This window comes from Mobula birostris, chromosome 10, assembly GCF_030028105.1.
Source record: "Mobula birostris isolate sMobBir1 chromosome 10, sMobBir1.hap1, whole genome shotgun sequence".
Lineage (NCBI taxonomy): Eukaryota > Metazoa > Chordata > Chondrichthyes > Myliobatiformes > Myliobatidae > Mobula > Mobula birostris.
In genome coordinates, this window is record NC_092379.1 from 75251860 (window position 1) to 75272312 (window position 20453).

At 40.3% G+C, this 20453-nt stretch overlaps 1 protein-coding gene across 2 annotated transcripts in view; it reads right to left on the reverse strand.

Moving 5' to 3' along the window:
- LOC140204539 (interleukin-13 receptor subunit alpha-2-like) overlaps window positions 1-20453 on the reverse strand; it is a 49479-nt gene that overhangs the window by 14685 nt on the left and 14341 nt on the right. For both annotated transcript variants that reach the window (XM_072271250.1, XM_072271249.1), the window contains exons 2-5: window positions 16158-16287; window positions 15912-16063; window positions 13963-14116; window positions 2241-2361 (exon numbers count right to left, since the gene is read on the reverse strand). In XM_072271250.1, the coding sequence (XP_072127351.1) occupies window positions 2241-2361; window positions 13963-14116; window positions 15912-16063; window positions 16158-16236 (506 nt within the window). In that variant the 5' untranslated portion in view covers window positions 16237-16287. The remainder of the gene's footprint in view (window positions 1-2240; window positions 2362-13962; window positions 14117-15911; window positions 16064-16157; window positions 16288-20453) is intronic.

Below are 20453 nucleotides of genomic sequence, written 5' to 3' on the forward strand. Positions count from 1 at the left end.
TTTGACCACTTTAAAATGAGGCTGGAAGGTAGTAATGGGGGACAAAGAAATGGCAGATGAACTTAACGGGTTCTTTGCATCTGTCTTCACTGTGGAAGACACTAGCAGTGTGCCAGAGGTCTGTGAGTGTAGGTGAGTGCCATTGCTATTGCAAAGGGAAAAAGTGCTAGGCAAACTCAAGGGTCTTAAGGAGGATAAGTCATCAGGGCCAGATGGGCTACATCCAAGTGCCTTGAGAGATGGCTGATGAAGAGATGATGGTTGCTTTGGTCATGACCTTTCAAGAATCACTTGATTCTAGCTGGTCACAGAGGAATGTAAAATTGCAAATGTCACTTCAATCTTCAAGAAAAGAGGGAGGCAAAAGAAAGAAAATTATAGGCCAGCTAGCCTAACATCAGTGGTTGGGAAAGTGTATTATTAAGGATCAGGTTTTGGGATACTTGGAGACTAATGATAAAATAAGCCAAAGTGAGCATGGTTTCTAAGAAGGGAAATCTTGTCTAACAAAGCTGTTAGAGGAAGTAACAAGCAGAGCAGACAAAGGAGAGGCAGAGGATGTCATTTATTTGGATTTTCAGAAGGCTTTTGATAAGCTGCCAGACATGAAGCTGCTGAATAAGGTAAAGTCCTATGGCATTACAGGAAAGATGTTGGCATGGATAGGCAGGCAGAAGACAGCCAGTGGGAATAAAAGAGGCCTTTTCTGGTTGGCTGCCAGTTACTGGTGATGTTCCTCAGGGGTCAGAATTAGGACCACTGCTTTTCACATTGTTTGTCAATAATTTAGATAATGGAATTGATGGCTTTGTGGCAAAGTTTGTGGATGATGCAAAGATAGGTGGAGGAGTAGGTAGTGCTGAGGAAGCAATGCAATTGCAGCAAGACTTCGACAGATTAGAAGAATGGGCAAAAATGTGGTAGTTAGAATACAGTGTTGGGAAATGTATGATAATGCATTCTGGTAAAAGGAACAATAGTGCAGACTATTATCTAAATGGGGAGAAGATTCAAACATCAAAGGTGCAGAGAGACTAACGAGTCCTCGTGCAAGATTCCCAGAAATTTAATTTACAGGTTGAGTCTGTGGTAAAGAAGGCAAATACAATGTTAGCATTTATTTCAAGTGGACTAGAATATAAAAACAAGGAGATAATGCTGAGCCTTTATAAGACTCTAGTCAGGCCGCACTTAGAGGATTGTCAACAGTTTTGGGCACCATTTTTCAGAAAGGATGTATTGTCATTGGAGAGAATCCAGAGGAGGTTCACGAGGATAATTCCAGGAATGAAGGGGTTAGCATATGAGGAGCATTTGGCAGCTTTGGGCCTGTACTCACAGGGAATTTAGAAGAATGCGGTGGATCTCATTGAAACCTACCAAATGTTAAAAGGATTAGATAGGGTGGATGTGGAGAGGATGTTTCCTATGGTGGCGGTATCGAGAACTAGAGGGCACAGCCTCAAAATTGAGTGGCAACCCTTTAGAACAGAGGTAAGGAGGAATTTTTTTTTGCTGGAGAGTATCAAATCAGTGGACTACTCTGCCAGACTATGGTAGAGACCAAGTCCATGTAACATTAAAGCGGAAGTTGATCCTGATCTCAGCCATGATGCAATGGTAGAGCAGATTCAATGGGCTGAATGGCCTAATTATGCTCTTCTGTCTTATCGTCTTATAGACATAAACGTAGATTTATGTATAGAAAAATGTACAAAATCACCACTGCATCTGCTAGACATAAATATAGATTTTGGTATAAAATGCACACCTGACAATTAGGACGAAAACAAACCTCCTTTAGCTAGATGGTGCAGAATTGTAACTTAAGTCAAAAATCAATAATTTTCAAAGCAGCGTTTCTCTTTTGAATATTTAAATAAATAGAAAGGTATCAGGTGAATGGTATTAACCTAAACAACATGCATTGTAACCACTATGAACCTAAAAGATGAAATAGAAGCCTATGTGCTCTACTAGTGCCTTGTTAAAAATAGGATATGGGTCTTTTTAAAGCTTTTTGTCTAATTACATGTCTATGTTACTATATTGCCCAACAAAACTTTAAAGAATGAAGTGGTAACTGCAGATAATGTCACTTGATGGCTTAATGTATCAATTATTAGTAATTCATCAGCTGTTCCCCACTTTGATGCTTGTGACATCTTATGTGATACTTTGTCAATTTGCTCTCATGGGAATTTATGACTTTATTGGGCTGTCAACATTGCTATTCATACCAATAATGGAGTCTGTAATTGATATCACGTGGAACATTGCTTCCATTCTCCCATAAACAGTCCATGTATTCCATGTTGTAAACAATGCATTGCAAGTTCTTGACTTTGGAATCCACATGACCTGTATGGGGAAAAAGACAAATTATTCATCATAATTGGAGGAAAAAGTGTAAGCATTGACAGTGGCATAAGAAAGAGATTTCCTTCCACAGTGATGAAGGCAGTTAGCAGGTATGAGGATGGATTGGTACATATTATCCTGAGAATTTCCATCAGTTCTGCAGGGAGTTAACAGCATCGGTCTTTATAAGTACCAGAGAGCTCAGAAACACTGCACATACAGGTGCGATCATAGAAGTTCCCTATTTCCTGAGAGGTGCTCAGAGAAGACGATACTCCAAATCTGGATTCCTCACAGATTCCGTAAGAAAAAAAGAAACACATAGGAACAGAATTAGGCCATTTGACGAATCAGGTCTGCTCTGCCATTCCATCATGGCCAATTTATTAACCTTCTCAATTTCATTCTCCTTGTTTCTCCCCATAAGCTTTGACACCCTGACCAATCAAGAATGTATCAATCTCTGCGTTATATTTACCCAATGACTTGGCCTGCACAGCCATCTGTAGCAATAAATTCTAGATGCACCACCTTCTGGCTAATGGAATTCCTCTGCATCTCTGTTCTGAATGAGTGTCTCTTTATTCTGAGGATGTGTTTTCTGGTCTTAGACACCACTACTATAAGAAACATCTTTTCCACATCCACTCTATCTAAGCCTTTCCATATTCGATGTTTCAACGAGATCCTCCTTAATTCTTCCAAACTCCAACGAGAACAGCACTAGAGTAATCAAATGCTCCTCAAACATTAAGGTTTTCATTCCTAGAATCATTCTTGTGAACCTCCCTAAATTCTATCCAATGCCAGTGCATCTCTTTTTAGATAAGGGGCCCAAAACTGCTCACAATACACCAAGTGTGATTTGACCAATGCATTATAAAGCCTCAGCACTACATCCCTGTTTTTATATTCTAGTCCTCTCAATATGAAGGCTAACATTGCATTTGCATTCCTTGCCACTGACTCAACCTAAAAATTAAACTTTAGGAAGGCCAGCAGGGGGATGTTCAAGTTCATCTGGACCTCTGACTTTTAAATTTTCTTCCCATTTAGAAAATAGTCTGTAGCTTCCTTTTAACAAAGTGCATGACCATACACTTCCCTGCACTATATTCCATCTGTCACTTCTTTGCCCATTCTCCTAATCTGACAAATTCCTTCTGCAGAGTCCCCATTTCCTCAACTCTGCCCCTACACCTACCTTCATATCATCCACAAACTTGGCCATAAAGCCACCAATTCCATCAAAATCATTGACATACAATGTGAAAAGAAGCTGTCCAAACACCAACTCCTGCAGGACATCACTAGTCACTTGCATCCAACCCTCTTTCTTCCCACTCTTTGCCTGCTGACAGTGAACCAATCTTCCATCCATGCTTGTACCTTGCTTGTAATAACCATGGACTTTTACCTGCTTAAGCAGCCTCATATGCGGCACCTTGTCAAAGGCCTTCTCAAAATCCAAGTGAACAACATCCACTAATTCTCCTTTGCTTATCCCATCTGTATTTTCCTCACAGAATTCCAACTAATTTGTTAGACAAGATTTTCCTTGGAGGAAAGCGTAGTGATATTTGCAATTTTCCAGTCCACTGCAACCATTTTAGAATCTAGTGATTCTGAAGATTTCACTGCTAATACCTTCACAAACTCTTCAGCTACCTCTTTCAGAAGCCTGTGGCGTAGGTGACTCATCTACCTTCAGACCCTTCAGCTTCCCGAGCACCTTCTCCTTAGAAATAGTAACTACACTCTCTTCTGCCCCCTAATACACATGAATTTTTGGCATACTGCTAGCGTCCTATACAGTGAAGTTTCACACAAGTCACTCATTAAGTTCGTCTGCCATTTCTTCGTTTCCCCAATACTACCTCTCCAATATCCTTTTCCATTGGTCTGGCATCCACTCTTTCCTCTCTTTTAATCTCTATATATCTGAAAAAACTTCTTGTATCCCCTTTTATATTATTGGTTAGCTTACTTTCATAGTTCCTCTTTTCTATACTTATGGCTTTTCCATTTGCATTCTGTTGGTTTTTAAAAGCTTCTCAATCCACTAACTTCCCACTAATTTTTGTTATATTATATGTTCTCTCTTTTGTTTTTATGTTGCCTTTGACTCCCCTTGTCAGCCATAGTTCCCTTATCCTCCCGAGAATACTACTTTTTTTTTGGTATGTATCTATCCTGCGCCTTCCAAGTTGCTTCCAGAAACTCCAGACATTGCTGTTGTGACATTATTCCTGCTAGTGTCCTCTTCCAATCAACTTTGGCCAAGTCCTCTCTCATGCCTCTGTAGTTCCCATTGCTCCATTGGAATACCGATACAGTACATCGACCTTAGCTTATCCCTCTCAAACTCATACCATGATCACTGCCTCCTAAGGGTTCTTTTACTGTAAGCTCCCTAATCAAATCTAGTTCTTCGCACAACACCCAATCCAGAATTGCCTTTTCCCCAGCAGGCTCAACCACTAGCTATTCTAAAAGCCATTTTGTAGGCATTCTACAAGTTCCCTCTCTTGGCATCCAACATCATCCTGATTTTCCCAATCTACCTTCATATTGAAATCCCACATGACAATCATAACATTGCTCTTTTTACATGACTTTTCTCCCTCCTGCTCCAATTTGTAGCCCACATGCTGATTACTGTTCTGACATCTGTATATAACTCCCATCAAGGTCTTTGTATCCTTGCATTCTCTTAACTCCACACAAGGGCTCTACTTCTTCCAATCCTATGTCACCTCTTTCTAAGGACTTTATGTCATATTTTACTAATAGAGACACCCACTACCTCTGCCTTCCTTCCTGTTTGTGTATCCTTGGATGTTAAGCTCACAACTATGATCTTCTTTCAGCCTTGACCTTGTGATGCCCACAAAGTTATACCTGCCAATCTCTAACTCTGCTACAAGATCATCCATCTTAACCCGTATGTGATGTGCACTCAAATATAGTACTTTCAGCCCTGTTTTCATCACCCTTTTTGATTTTGTCCCATGTTACACTTCAACTCATTCCACCCACTGCAATTTTGCCTGTCCTTCCTCACACTCGCTACACACTGCACCTACTTGTATATCAATTGCCCCATCCTCAGCTCTATTAGTCCTGTTCCCACCACCCCCCCTTGCCAAATTAGTGAATACTCTTTACAATAACTCTAATAAACCTCATCTGCCAAATCGTCCTATTCTTACCCGCACTGGTACCTGGCACAGGCAGCAGTCCAGAGGTTACTACCCTTGAGGATCTGCTTTTCAACTTCCTGGCTAATTTCCTATACTCTCCTTAAGAACTTATCCCCTTTCCCTACTTATGTTGTTGTTATTGATATGTATCATGACTTCCAACTGCTCACCCTCCCCCTTTAGAATGCCATGGATCCAATCTGAGACATCCGGGACCCTGACACCCAGGAGGCAACATTCTATCCAGGTGTCTCTTTCACGTCCACAGAATTTCCTGTCTGCTCCTCTAACTATGGAACTCCTTATTATTACTGCACTCTTCTTCTTCTTCTTCTTCTTCTTCTCCTTCCCTTCCCAACCGCAGAGCCAGAATCAGTGCCAGAGACCCAGCCTCTGTGGCTTCTCCCTATTAGATCACTCCCACCCCAACAATGTGCAAAGCTGTATACCTATTATTGAGGAGAATGGTTACAGGGGTACTCCCCACCAGCTGCCTATTCCCTTTCCCTCTCCTGACAGTTATCCAACTACCTGCATCTCAGGGGTAACCACCTGCCTGTAGCTCCTGTCTATCACCTCCTCATTCTGTCATATGAGATGAAGGCATCCAGTTGTAGTTCAGTTCATTAAAGTGGTTCCTAAGAAGCTGAAGCTGAATGCACTTGGTGCAGATGTAGTTACCGGGGAGATTCCTAGAGTTCCCACATCTCACATGAAGAACATTCTACTAACCCTGAATCCATTCTCAAAGTATAATCTAGAATATTACTGAACAAAGAGAAAACAGAGAAACTTACCGGAAATTTATTTGAAGCCTCCACCTATTCTCACTGAAGCCTGTTGGGCCAAAGCCTTCCACTCTAAACCTAGCACATTCCAACAATGGTTGCTGTCACAATGGCAGTGATGTACCAGCTTGCTAAAGTTTTCCAATAGTTACACTGAGATTGTGTGTGTGTGTGTGTGTGTATACATGCGTGCACTTAACTCCTGGTGGAGTCGTCGGGGTGCCATCATGACAAGCTTTTGGTATGCTCATCATACGGCGTGTCTTCGACATCTGAAACCTGGCAGAGCCCATCCCTCTCCAGGTACACTGAGATTACTTCTCTCTAAATCCTACACCAAGTTAGACCTGATGTCAGTTCCGAAACTCCATTCATTTCAGCAGAAGGAGCTTGGATTTGACAAATAAGCTTCAGTCTATTGAATTTTATTGAATTATTACACTAAAAATAACTTCAATGATTTTTCTAGACCTTAAGAGTCTTAATTTACTTTTAGCCTTAATGTTTTAAAATATTTCTGTAATGTTTAATGGTGTGATCATCAGTAATTTTGCAAGTTTCCACAATTTTGTCATGTTTAAAATGCTTGACAGTTTTGGCAGTCACCCAAGTGTTAAAGCATAACTTAGTTGGCTGTAAAAGAATTTCTGTGTTTGTTTTGGATCTGCCACATGATGCAATTGTGAGGTCAGATCCCCAGGTGTACACAGAGTACATGGAAATGAATGCCTGCACATTTTAGTCACTGTGCTATCTGATACTGCGATGTACAGTTAAAATAATGACCCTGACATGTTTGTCCACAAATTTTCGAGCAACTTTACTAACATGTCTGTCAACAAAACCTGGGCTAAATCAGATGATATTTTTTATGGAATTCCATTCATTGACACTTCTTTGAGAATTTTTTTTTCGCCAGTTTGATGAGGCTCAGGGACACAAGAGATGAGTTGGTTGTTTCTCATACAATAACCTTTGTCTTTATCGTACAGACCAAGATGACTCACTTTCATGAGAAAATTCTGCAGATGCTGGAAATCCAAGCAACACGCACAAAGTGCTGGAGTAAGTCAGCAGGCCAGGCAACATGCATGGAAAAAGTAAATTATCGGCGTTTTGCGCCAAGACCCTACATCAGGACTGGAAAAAACAATGAGAAGTCAGGAGACCTTCATGCTCTGACTTCTCATCTTTTCTCCAGTCCTATTGAAGGGTCTCAGCCCAAAACGTTGACTGTTTACCCTTTTCCATGGATGCTGCCTGGCCTGCCGAGTTCCTCCAGCACTTTGTGTGTGTGAATTACTTTCATTATTTCTAGAAAAAGTAGGATTGGCGATAAATAGCCAAAATATTCAACATTCATAGAAAAGTAACATACAAAAAGAGCAATGGCCTTGTACTGATATAGAAACTGTCATGCTCAGCATCAGAGCAGTGACTCAACACATTGACTTGAATTTGTAAATCTAACAAATACATCCCATTATGTCACATGATCCAGAGAACAAAAGCTTATTACACCTACTTACTGCAGACCTCAATTTTCTTTAGAATGTGTGGTCTTGACTGAACTATGGATATATCATCTTAAACCACAGCACAACTGTGATAGTAATTACAGGAATATATTATATTTTCACGCAGTTTCCACTGATTTTTCAATTTGGCACTAAATCTAACGTCAGCTCAGACCATGAGAGGGCCTGCGTTGGGCATTTTCATGCCTTACAAGGCGCAGATTGGAAGTCTGTGTGGGGTGCCTCTCCTCGCACAGACTAGAGCAATGTGTGGTTAAGTGCCTTGCTCAAGGACACAAACACACTGCCACAGCTGAGGCTCGAACTAGTGACCTTCAGGTCACTAGACGAACGCCTTAACCACTTGGCCACGTGCCCAACACACAATTTGGTACAGTACATGGATAATTTAATCAATAGGCCTGAAATCAATTAATAGGAATTTGTTTGGATGAGTTAGCATATATTCAAGAATATACTGTACATAAAACATTTATTCAACAACAGTTAAGCTCACCTTATCATCTATCAGGTTGCCCTTGTGAGGGTGATAGTGACCTGCACTCTTTAAATATTGGAGTATATTTTTACTTGATCTATTTGTAAAACGTGTGCACTCTGATCAACATGATTTGGCTGCAGGTGATGATATTTCTGATCGGCCTCCGCCCTTCTCTTTTTACAGGTAGAATCAATGGTTTATGAGATGCTGTTGAAGGAGCCTTGTGGAGACAAGTCGAATGACGTACCAGTTAGTTGGTTAACTGGTCATTATAATTTGTCCTGTGATTGGGCTAGGATTGAATAGGTGGGTTGCTGGTCTTGTTGGGCAGGTAGGCTCTGTTCTGCTCTGTATCTCTAAATAAGTAAATAAATATCATAAATCCCATATGCTGGGAGAGAGTACTTAGAGTGACTGGTTAGGGCAAGCCTTAAATGGTGCACAGATTCTCAAGTGTTGCTGAAGAAGCATTATCTAGGCAGGCCTTTTATTTGTGCCTCAGAGACTGAGAAAAGGTCTGGGGATTCAGGAGGTAATTCATACACAATGAGACACCCAACCTGTGATCTAATATTGCAAACTTATATTTACACAACTAATCCTGTTCACCGGAAATCCTGAAACGTTGACAGTTATTGTAAGTCAAGGGGACTCTTTGATTGGAGGGGTAATTTTCCCACATAAATAATATCTGCTATGGGGAGAGTATAACCTTTTCATGTTTGATTGCATTCTACAGGCCGTTGCCCATATTTTTATCAAATGGTTGCTTGTTTAGACTTTTCAGAAGCAAGTTAAGAGCCATTGCTGTGGGTCTGGAGTTGTGAATAGTCGATAAACAGCAGTACAGGTTTCTCCCGCCATCCGAAAGTAGAGCGTTCCTATGAAACGGTTCATAAGCCGAAATGTCGTAAAGCGAAGAAGCAATTACCATTTATTTATATGAGAAAATTTTGTGAGCGTTCGCAGATCCAAAAATAACCTACCAAATCATGACAAATAACACATAAAACCGAATATAACTGTAACATATAGTAAAAGCAGGAATGATATGATAAATACACAGCCTATATAAAGTAGAAATACTTCTCTACAACGATTGCCTGCACAGATCTCCGTAGCGAAAATCTCACGCAAGCGCTGTTGGCATAAACACGCTCTCCAGTAACCTTTAAACTATGAAGCTGCCAAATCTACCAAAGAATACATAAAAATGCACAGCCTATATAAAGTAGAAATAATGTATGTACAGTGTAGTATCACTTACCGGAATCGGGAAGACAGCACAGAGCACACTGATGATGGTGTGTTGGACTGAGTCGTCACAGGTTGGGTGGTGCAGTGGCCCCCACCCTCTGGGCCGCCGACTCGATACATTGCCGCGAAGAACACAGCAGTAGCCAGGAGGTGCACAGCACATCTTTAAGAAAAAAGCCGAAATAAACATGCTAATTAATTAGGTGCCGCCAACACGTAATTGTCGGCCCAGATCAGAGGTGATGCAATCGGAAATCGGCACTGATCTGGGCCGACAATTACGTGTCGGCGGCACCTAATTAATTAGCTTGTTTATTTCGGCTTTTTTCTTAAAGATGTGCTGTGTGCCTCCCGGCTACCGTTGCATTCTCTGCGAATCGGTACAGTATCTGTCCGGGGCCCGGGAGTTGGGGTGGTGGGACACGGGGGTGTCATCTCATCGTCGATCAGGGCAGGCAGCTCATCTTCTCCTACGACTGCCCACCTCGATGTCGAAGATTAAGGTTTGTCGTCTGCTGTGGCTGATATGGAAGGCTTGCTTGACTGCTCAGCCTCGCACATTTTTCTATCATACAATTGTTTGTAAGGACTCAAACCATCCTGCAAATATCCCCTAGACCTACGTACCCTTTCAAAATTAAAGTCATACTTTATCATTGCAGCGAAAATCTCACGCAGTTGCTTCATGTTCAGTTCGCTACTGCATTCGGTTTCGATTGTTATCCTTTCCTCTTCCAATTGCATCAGCTCTTCATCTATCAGTTCTTGGTCATGAGATGCCAAAACCTCTTCAACATCATCTTTGTCAGCTTCCACAAGCCAAATTCACTTTGTCCTTACATCGTTCATCACGATCGAAATGCTTAATTATGTCTAGTCTTACGCTAAGTGTAACACCCTTACGAGCTCTTTCAGGCTTTTCCGATACCTTAGAACTCATCTTGCTAACGGCTGCTCAATGCAACGTGTTTAAGCAATGCCGTTCCGAATCTGGGGGAGAGCGGCTGCTCGGGGCACGCACTGCCTTTTATCACACGCTGCCTTTCTTCATAACAGTGAAAACACCTTCTGAAAGCGAAAACAGGGTACTAATGTAGGTCTTTCGTAACAGTGAGGTTTCGTAAAGCGAACGTTCGAAAAGCGGGGGACACGTGTATGCATAAAATGTATTATACTCTCTGGGACTGGATATATTTTGACCCTTTTTTTTTACACATCATGATTCTTGATTTGAAATGATGAATGCAATGCTCAGTATATACAATGAGCTTGAAGACACAACATGTAGATTATATGCTTTCACTGTATATAAGCTACTACTATTTAACATTTATATATTCTCCTTTAATGGCTTTATAATTACATAATTGGCAATAATAATGGGACCTCAAATTGCCTTTCCTTGAGACCTTTAAAGGATACTGACGACAGCAAATTTTAGGTTAGCTTGGAGTGCCCTTCATGTGGAATCTTATTGATATAAGACTACTATCTTTTGCGATGAAAGTACTGAGTTTGAGTATAGCAAGCCCCAGTAGCATGTGATCTTGTCCTTGATTTATCACTGGACACTCTTGTTATGACACAAAATTTGTGAATAGGATAGGTAAGCATGCTACTCATGCCTAACCACATCATGACCTTTAACACGAATGACTGAATTCAAGAACAACTTAGCTTGTCTGTCGAATAAATGATCATGTACTACAATGCAAATAATATTGTAGAGGCTGAAGGCAAAACGATACCTTGAGAGTCTAAAACAATGGGCCATGCAAGAATAAAATAGCAGCACTACTAACAGAGGCAGGACCAGGAGCACATGACACAGTCAAAGCTTCTTGTAACGCACAAAATGAAATATGCAAAGTTTTAACATGACCAGAGACAAGAGAATTAGCATAATCCAAATCCAATGGAACCAGCCCAAGGAGCTTTGTAGAGAAAGGGAATTCCCTGTTACCAATTGCTACTCAATAGATGTACTACTGATGAGTTATGTCATTTTTATCTCAAGAGTTTGCTTCAGACAACAGCTTTGGATTCTGGTCTGTTCTATTCACACACTGTGAAATAGAATAACATTCTCCCAAACATTTCTATTTCCATCTTCAAACAGAGTAGCTGAGATGGAATAGTAAAGGATGCCCTCAATGAACAAGGATTACAGGAATTTTCAAAGTTCAGCATAAACATTACATGGCCAATTTTATTCTGAAATACTCAGCCCTTCCACAAAACTCTTCGACATACACTTCTACAGTACTACTGACTCAACCTTGCTCAATAAATTCTGCTTCCAGAGTTGAGCAACAATTGAGTCCAAAAGATCATTGTGACACAAAGCAGATGGGGCATGTATTCAAACAAAAGAATATGTTTATGTCCTTAGCCTCCCTACCTAATCTCTCTCATAAGAGTAAGAACCTGGTTACAAAATCCAGAGTCAGATGGAGCTGAACCAAAGATGGAGAGAGAGCCACTTGATTATGAGGATATTGGATGAGGTTTCAGGGACCGAAATTCAAGTAGGTCTGAAAGGTAGAATCATCTGAGTTCAAATCTGGTGTCAAACTACTCAGAAGTTGATTCAACCTCAAAACATGCAAGTCAATGAAGGCTGAAAACTGTTTTCAAATTGTTATTCATTTTAAAAAATCCAATTGAGAGTCTTATAGGCAGGAGGATCACCTAAATGTCTACTTGGTAAATTAATAAGAACACATCTCTTAGCAGGAGTTGAAAACTCATCAACTATTCTGCCTTGCAAGTCAATCGCATTTCTGGTGATGCATGTACAGTATAAGTACGTTCAGTATATGTACTTTGCCTGAAAGCATTTGTGAAGGCATCACAATTTCTTGTTTTAAAGATAGGTTTTGACGATAATTTTGAAATTTCACGATTATCAGTATTTAGATAATCATCTTATTCCAGATTATTTAATTAAGTTCCCAAGACGGTTTGCCTCTGAAAAGAAGAAGAGAATGTTCCCAAAGAAATCTTTCTTCCTCAGCACTCCCCTGGGATCAAGGATGACTTACTTCCACGCCAGTTTAATGGGGTAAAGGGGGCTAATTAGGTTGTTGTAGTGTCTGTAGGTCCTTGCAGAATATTGACTATTAAAGAGACCTTGGGGCACAAGATCTTTTATGGTTGCAGCACCACTAGACATGTGGTGGTGGTGGCATACAGGATGCTTGCCTTCATTAGCCAAGCCACAGAATATAAGAGACGTGAGGTCTGGTATAAGATTTGGGTAAAATATTGATTAGGTCACAGCTGGAATACTGTGTGCAGATGTGATGACCACACTGTAGGAAATACATGGTTGCTCTGGAAACTGCCGAGGATGAAATGCTTCTGTTTTGAGGAGAGAGTAGTTGACTTGCCTTGCTTTCCTTGTAGAAGCAGAGGGGTACTGATTAAACTGCAAAATATTATGAGAGGCATGGAGAGGATTGTAAAGGAACTTTTCCCATGGCAAAGGTCATTGATATTTTAAGGTGAGGAGGAAGAGTTTTAGAAGGAGTCAGAGGAAGAATTCTTTCATTTTGAACATGGGCTGGAATGTGGAATGCACTGTCTGTGTGGTGGTTGAAACGGGTACCCTCACAGTATTCTAAAAAGCATACTCATGAACAATTAATCCTAAGTTACAAAGTTCTGGTCGGTGGTATGATTTTAGTCAGAGTGTTGGATGGTTGGCCCCATGACTACATGGTAAGTGATCCGTAATTCCCAGCACCTCACGGCGAACATTTATTGTTGGGGTAAGAGTGTGATGCATCTGGGGCTGCGCTGGGGTACTTTGTTAGGGTGGGATGGTCAGTTGAGGATCTGTGTGTGGAAATATAGGCCTGAAGTGGGGTTAGAGGCTGGGGGAGGAGAGATCAAGAATAAGGATCAGGACAGGGCTGGACATGCAGGAGGTGCAGTCTGGAGTTTTTGCAGAAAGAGTAGGGAGGGAAAAAGAATCAAAGACAGATAATGACTGATGGAACAGATATACCGGCTGGCACCTACACAACTTCCCACCTGTGTGAACACTGATACCTGTATAGCGCAGCCAGACCTCCCGTTACCGTGGTGTCCCTTGTCCACTGCACCAAAGACACATCAGCTCAATTGCCAAAAGGTATGCTACAACTACCGTGTTGCAATGACGCATTTATAATTCTGTTTATTGAAAAGAGAGGCAAAAGGGTTGAAAGTGCACAATTTTATATTAGATTTGATATAGAACAAATGTGTAATCAATAAATGAATCACCATGCATCACCTTGCAAAGCAGAGGTGAAAGGCGAATCATAATTTTCTGTGGTTTAAATTACCTTCCGCGTATGGCCGGTACTCTTTCTTGATCCATTCGCTGTGTATTTCAGTTCCATTTTCACAATGCTCTTTCACTAATGTCTGGATTTTCACAAAGATTCCTTTGTTGAGGTTAAATCCATCGGTGTGCTTCAGTTGCCCGGTGACTACATGCTGAAGAAATATAATACACACATTTCCATTAAGGGATAAAAATATCTTTGACTATTCTGAAAAGCAGTGTGATAAATTTTACATTATAACTCTAGTTCTTGGGACCAAAAAGTCAGGATCATTCCAGCAGAGGAAGCAACCATTCAGCTCACCTCATCCAATCCTTCTCCGCTTGATCATCCCTGCGGCCCTGCAAGTTTACTTCCATCCATTATCTAACTCAGAGGCTCCCAAAGTTTTTTTTTATGCCATGAACCCCTAACATTAACTGAGGGGTTTGTGGCATCTGACTTCCTTCTGAAATAATCTATTATGAACTTCTATCACCCCTTCATAGGCCTGTGTATCACTCATTACAAAGCATAATAGAGCATCTCTGTTTTCTTAGAAGACGAAGGAGGCTTGGCACATTACCAAACACTCTACAACCTCTACAGTTGTACTGTTGGAAGTATTATTGGTTTCATTATGGTCTAGTACAGCAATTTGAATGTATACAAATGTAAAAAGCTACAAAGAGCAGTGGACCAAGCCTCATACATCACAGGCACATACATTGGAGGCATCTACATGAGATGTTGCCTCAAGTAGTCAACATCTGTTATCAAATATCTTCACCATTTGGGTAAGGCCATCTTCTCACATATACAATTGAGCAGAAGGTACAGACACCTCAAGTCCCACACCATTAGATTCAAGAACAACTACTTTCTTCCAACTATTAATTTCTGAACCAACCTACACGATCTTATTAACTACACTTTGGCACTTTACTGTATATGGCAAAGTGCTCAACAGTGTGACTACTTTTCGGTGATCCTTCTTTAAAAATCTTATAGTTAATTTATGTTTTTATTATGAATTTTATGTCCCTAATGCTGTCCTTGTGATGCTGTTGCAAGTAAACTTTTTATTGCACTTACTTCAAACATGCACTTGCACATATGATAAGAAACTTGACTTTGGCAAATAAAGTTATTCCGAGTATCTCATTATATTCAATCTATTCATTCCCCTCACCTACCTCCTTCCTTAACTTGCTTCTCCCCTTCCCAGTCCTGATGTTAGTCCCAGACATGAAACATTAATTTTTTCTCCCTCTATAGATACTGACAGATCTGCTGGCATTTTACGTTTTCTGTTTATTTCAGTGTAAATAATTACTTGATGGGCATAATGGTTTGTAGGAGTGTATCTGTATTGTATGGCTGCATAATAAATTGTAATCTTTGCACTAACTGTTGTTGAACATTGCTACATATTATCCTCAAGTCAGAAAAATAATCATTTACCATGTCTATAAAATTTTTCAGTGAGGAAGATCTAAATTAAATGGAGTAATTTTCAAGATGGATAAACGTTTACTCTTCTATTTACTATCCATTGAAAGTGCCACGCATCATACTTTATGGTTCAGCCAGCCTCCTTTAATCTTCTGTAATTACCCAGACTATTCCTTGTTGTGCAATCTCAAATTATAATTATTTGTTTGGACTGCTGTGCTAATCTCAATTTCACATGTTAGCTATTTTCTGAAATGTGTTGTCAAATACTGTTAGTCTCATGTTGTTGGATCACACCCAACGCTTAAAGAGTTAAGAGTATGATATTAATTTCAAATATCCCAAAAGAGAACAAATCTCTTTTTTTTCTTCTATCTGTCCAAATAAACCCATACAAAATGAACTTGAAGAGATACAGGTTAGCTTTTGATTAGAAGACTAAGGAGAGCTATGAATGTTCTCTAAAATTTTAGTTATGAAGAAGACATATTATATCAATAAGTTTCATTTACCTTACAATTCGTTGAGTCTATGTTGCAGTAGAACAACATGTATCGTACCGTACAAATCATCCTGCCAGTCAAACTGAGTGGAGATTTCCAGTGTATGTGAAGTGGCCCGAAGTGTCCAGGATCAATAATCTGTACATCAGTAGGTGGGTCAACTAAAACAAAATAAATTCTTTTTAATAAAGGAGAAAATCAGAATCAAAAGATTGAAGAGTATGTTTTAATAATTGTACACAATCCCAACCTTACCTGTTGTCAGCACTCCCGATGTCAGTCTTGGCTGTAAAACTATAGCAAGGAAGAAAGCAGCTATGATGTTGAGACCCATGCTTGAAAGACTTCTGATTAATAATGTGTTCACAGAATGACTCGAAATTACCTTGAAAGAACAAAAATATGCAGATACAAATCATATATGTACTAGCCAAGTAAATGTGGAAAATACCAAGCACAAATAGTCATGACTTGTTCATGACTAGTCTGAACAATCCATTTCCAATTTACTGTTTTAGCTGAGGCAAATGATATCTTATTTTTAAAGAACAGGATATTAAAAGCAGTACTTAGGATTATTTACTCAATTAAGTGATATCACAGACAGCACATACATTTGCCTCTGATTGTACTGAATTGAAGCAACTTTAAGATCTCTACTTTACAATTCAAGATCACTTTGAGCTGACAGTTTCAAACTTTCCTTTTCATGTTCCACAATGTTAATTTGAATCTTGTTAATGTTCAGACTCGCAATCTAATATTTTTGTTTACACATATAGAAATTTTAAGAATCATTAAAAACCAAACTTCTGTTATTTTCCTCCAGGAGGACCGCAACCTTATCATGGTTTGGAGGCTTGTGTGTCTCAACAACCCAGAGAGCCATGTTGGCAGGAGTCAAGGCTTTATGCTCTGGCTCTTGGTCGGGTCACCCATGCCAAACAGGTCAAAGGGTAGAGAACAGACCACCGGTGGTCCACCGGTCCTCCAGGTTCAGGAGTTCAGCTCAGAGTTAACAACTGTGACTGGCAAAACAACATTGTTACAGAAATAGCAGTGAAAAATCCTTCTACTCTGAGTGTGATAGTACTCCTGAGTCTCCACCTGGGACTTACATGACTGACAGTAGTGAAAACCGGGAGGAAACTACTGACACAGTGAAGGAAACCCTGAACATCGCCGGAGATGGAGAACCTACATTGCTGTCCTAAATGCCAGTGGTGTAACGGGCAGAATGTCTGTTATTTCTAAACTTCATGATTCTGATGACAATTAGTTAAATGTAGTTCCCCTATATTTTAAGGAGCTCAATGGTTTAAGATTATAGACAGTGATATGCATACATTTTTAATTCCCATCAAACTGCGAATGAAATGCAAACACTAAAACCTATGAAGGGAAAACAGAATGAACGCATCAATATTTATATTGCTCAATAATCTATTTTCTGTTCCCCTGCAGAATGAAAGGTGCATTATTTATTGTTATATAAATTTCCTCGACATGCTCGATGAGGTCCAGGTACTGATCTGTAAATAGGACATGTTATCTGTGATGAAATGCTGTTAAACTCTGGCGTGTGCTGATAATGGAAAGAAAATTGTAGGGACCTGGAATTAATGGGTGAGGTGAGAGGGAATTTAAAATAAGTACCACAAAAATGGATAAGATTATGTCATAAACACTGATGAGGTAACGGAGCTTCAGATGCCTGAGTATTTAATACCAGAGCTCACCAATAGAGGAGGAAAGCATTTTCGGTTGTGAGTGTACTGTTTGAGATACTCTGCTATCTAAGATACACAATTCAAATTCATGATCATTTACTCCTCTTAAAAAGATACGTAAATATGATCTCACTATCATATAAGTCTCTCCACAATACTTTGGAATGCTATCAACTTTGTACTCCCTTCAGGCCTAAATGAATAAATTCTTTTGCTCAGTACCATCCAGAGAGCAGGATGAAGAATTTTGCATCAGCACGTACATCAATACATCTTGGTGAAAAACATTCACACAGTAACACTCAGGATTCATGCCAAATTAACATGAGAAATGGTGCAACTGCAAAGGTGTGACACCAAAGCTGGAAGTTCTGTTGCCACTGTACAGCTGGAAAAGAAGGGCAAGAACCATTTAGAGCACACTCTCCATAGCAGCCACGGAGGAATATAAGGGAGAAAGTGCCATGATTACATACCTTAAGGAAGGCCCTTTGTGTGCTGGGAGAAGGGCATCTGACGGGACCAATGCAAGAGGAGATTGGCAGAAGGCACTAATACAGTCTTGTGCAGTCATAGGGTAATTCAGCAGAGGAAAATGAGTAGTGAACAGAATGCAGAAGAGATTTACCAAGATGTTGCCTAGAATGAAGCATTTTGATTACCAACAGAGACTCACAAATTTAGATCTCCCTGAACCAGAGGGGAATGAGATTGATATGATTATGAAAAATTATAAGGGGTGTAGCAAAGGGGAGCAGTTTTCAAATGTCTACCCTATCAGAGGTGAGTAAAACCAGAAAAATTGAAACTTCGAAGTAACTTTTTTTCTCAAAATATGTATCTGTCACCATATGTTAACTTGAGATTCATTTTCTTGCAGGCATTTACAGGAAAATAAAGGAATACAATAAAATTTATGAAAAGCTATACATACCAAAGATTGACAAGCATCCAATATACAGCAGTGGACAAATTGTGCCAATAATAATTTATTAAAAAGTAAATAATATTGAGAACATGAGCTGTGGATTCCTTGAAAGTGAGTCCATAGGTTCTGTAGTCAGATCAGCACTGAACATAGAACATTGAAAAGTACACACAGAAACAGACCATTTGGCCCACAATGTTGTGCTGAAACAGCAAAAAAGCAAATCAAAAACATCCAAATGCTAATCCCTCCTACCTACACCATGTCCATACCCCTCCATTTTCCTTAATCCATGTGCCTATCTAAATGTCTTGTAACAGCCTCTAATGTATTTGCCTCTACCACCATACCAGGCAGGGCATTCCAGGTGTCCAGCACTCTCTTAGTAAAAACAACTTACCACTCACATCCCCCTTGAACCTACCCTCTCTCATCTTCAACACATGCCATTTGACATTCCAACCCTGGGAGACAGATACTCTCTGCCACACTGTCTGTGCCTCTCATAAACCTGTAAACCTCTGCCAGATCTCCCCTCAGCTTCCAACGCTCCAGAGAAAACAACCCAAGTTTATCCAGCCTCTCATGATATCACATGCCCTCTAAATCAGTCAGCATCCTGGTAAGCCTCTTCTGCACCCTCTCCAAAGCCTCCAACATCCTTCCGATAGTGGGGTGACCAGAACTGTATGCAATACTCCAGATGTGGTCTAAGCAGAGTTCTATAAAGTTGCAACGTAACTTCTTTACTTTTGAACTCAGTTCCTCGACTAATAAAAGCAAGCATTCCATAAGCTTTCTTAACCACCTTATCCACCTGTGTCGCCACTTTCATGGAGCTATGAACTTGGAACCCAAGTTCTCTCTATTAAGAGTCTTACCCTTAATAGTGTGCTGTCTCCTTGCGTTTGCCCTACCAAGGTGTAACACCTCACATTTATCAGGATTAAACTCCATCTGCCATTTCTCTGCCCACATCTGCAATTGATCTATATCACACTGTATTCTTTGTCAGTTTTCTACACTCTCCACAACTCCACCAATCTTGGTATCATTTGCAAACTTACTAACCTACCCACCTACAAGTTATTTATATACATCACAAACAGCAGAGATCCCAGCACAGATCCCTGCAGAATACCAATAAATACAGACCTCCAGTTCAAATAAGTCTTTTCAAGCATTACACCCTGTCTTCTTCATGCAAGCCAGTTCTGAATCTAAACAGCCAATTTGTCGCAAACCCCATGCATCTTAATCTTCTGGATTATCCTCTCATGAGGGTCAAACACCTTACTAAAATCCACATAGACAACGTTCACTTCCCTACCCTCATCAATCTCTCTCGTCACCTTGTCAAAAAACTCCATCAAGTTGGTAAGATATGACCTGCACCACACAAAGCCATGCTGGTTTTTCCTCTAATATAGAGAATAGAAGATGCTGGGAATGGGCTGCCAAGTGCAGTGATGGAAAGGGATAAGATAGCAGTGTTTAATGGGTTTTCAAATGCTTATATATCCTATCCCTAAGAATTTCCTCCAGCAATTTCCCTACAACTGATGTGAAACATACTGGTCTACAGTTCCAAGGATTTTTCCTTGGTCCCTTCTTAAATAGAGGTACAACATTAGGCATTCACCAGTCCTCTGGGACCTCACCTGAGGCTAGAGAGGACACAAATTTACTGATGAAGGTCCCAGCAATCTCCTCTCTTGCCTCTTCAATTACCTGGGGTAAACCCCATCAGGCCCTGGGGATTTATCCACCTTAATACTCATTAGGGGGCCCAAAACTTCATGCTCCTTCACCTCCAGATGCCCTATACACTTATCACTGATCCCCTGGTCTTCCATATCCTTTTCCTTGGTGAATACTGAAGCAAAGTACTCA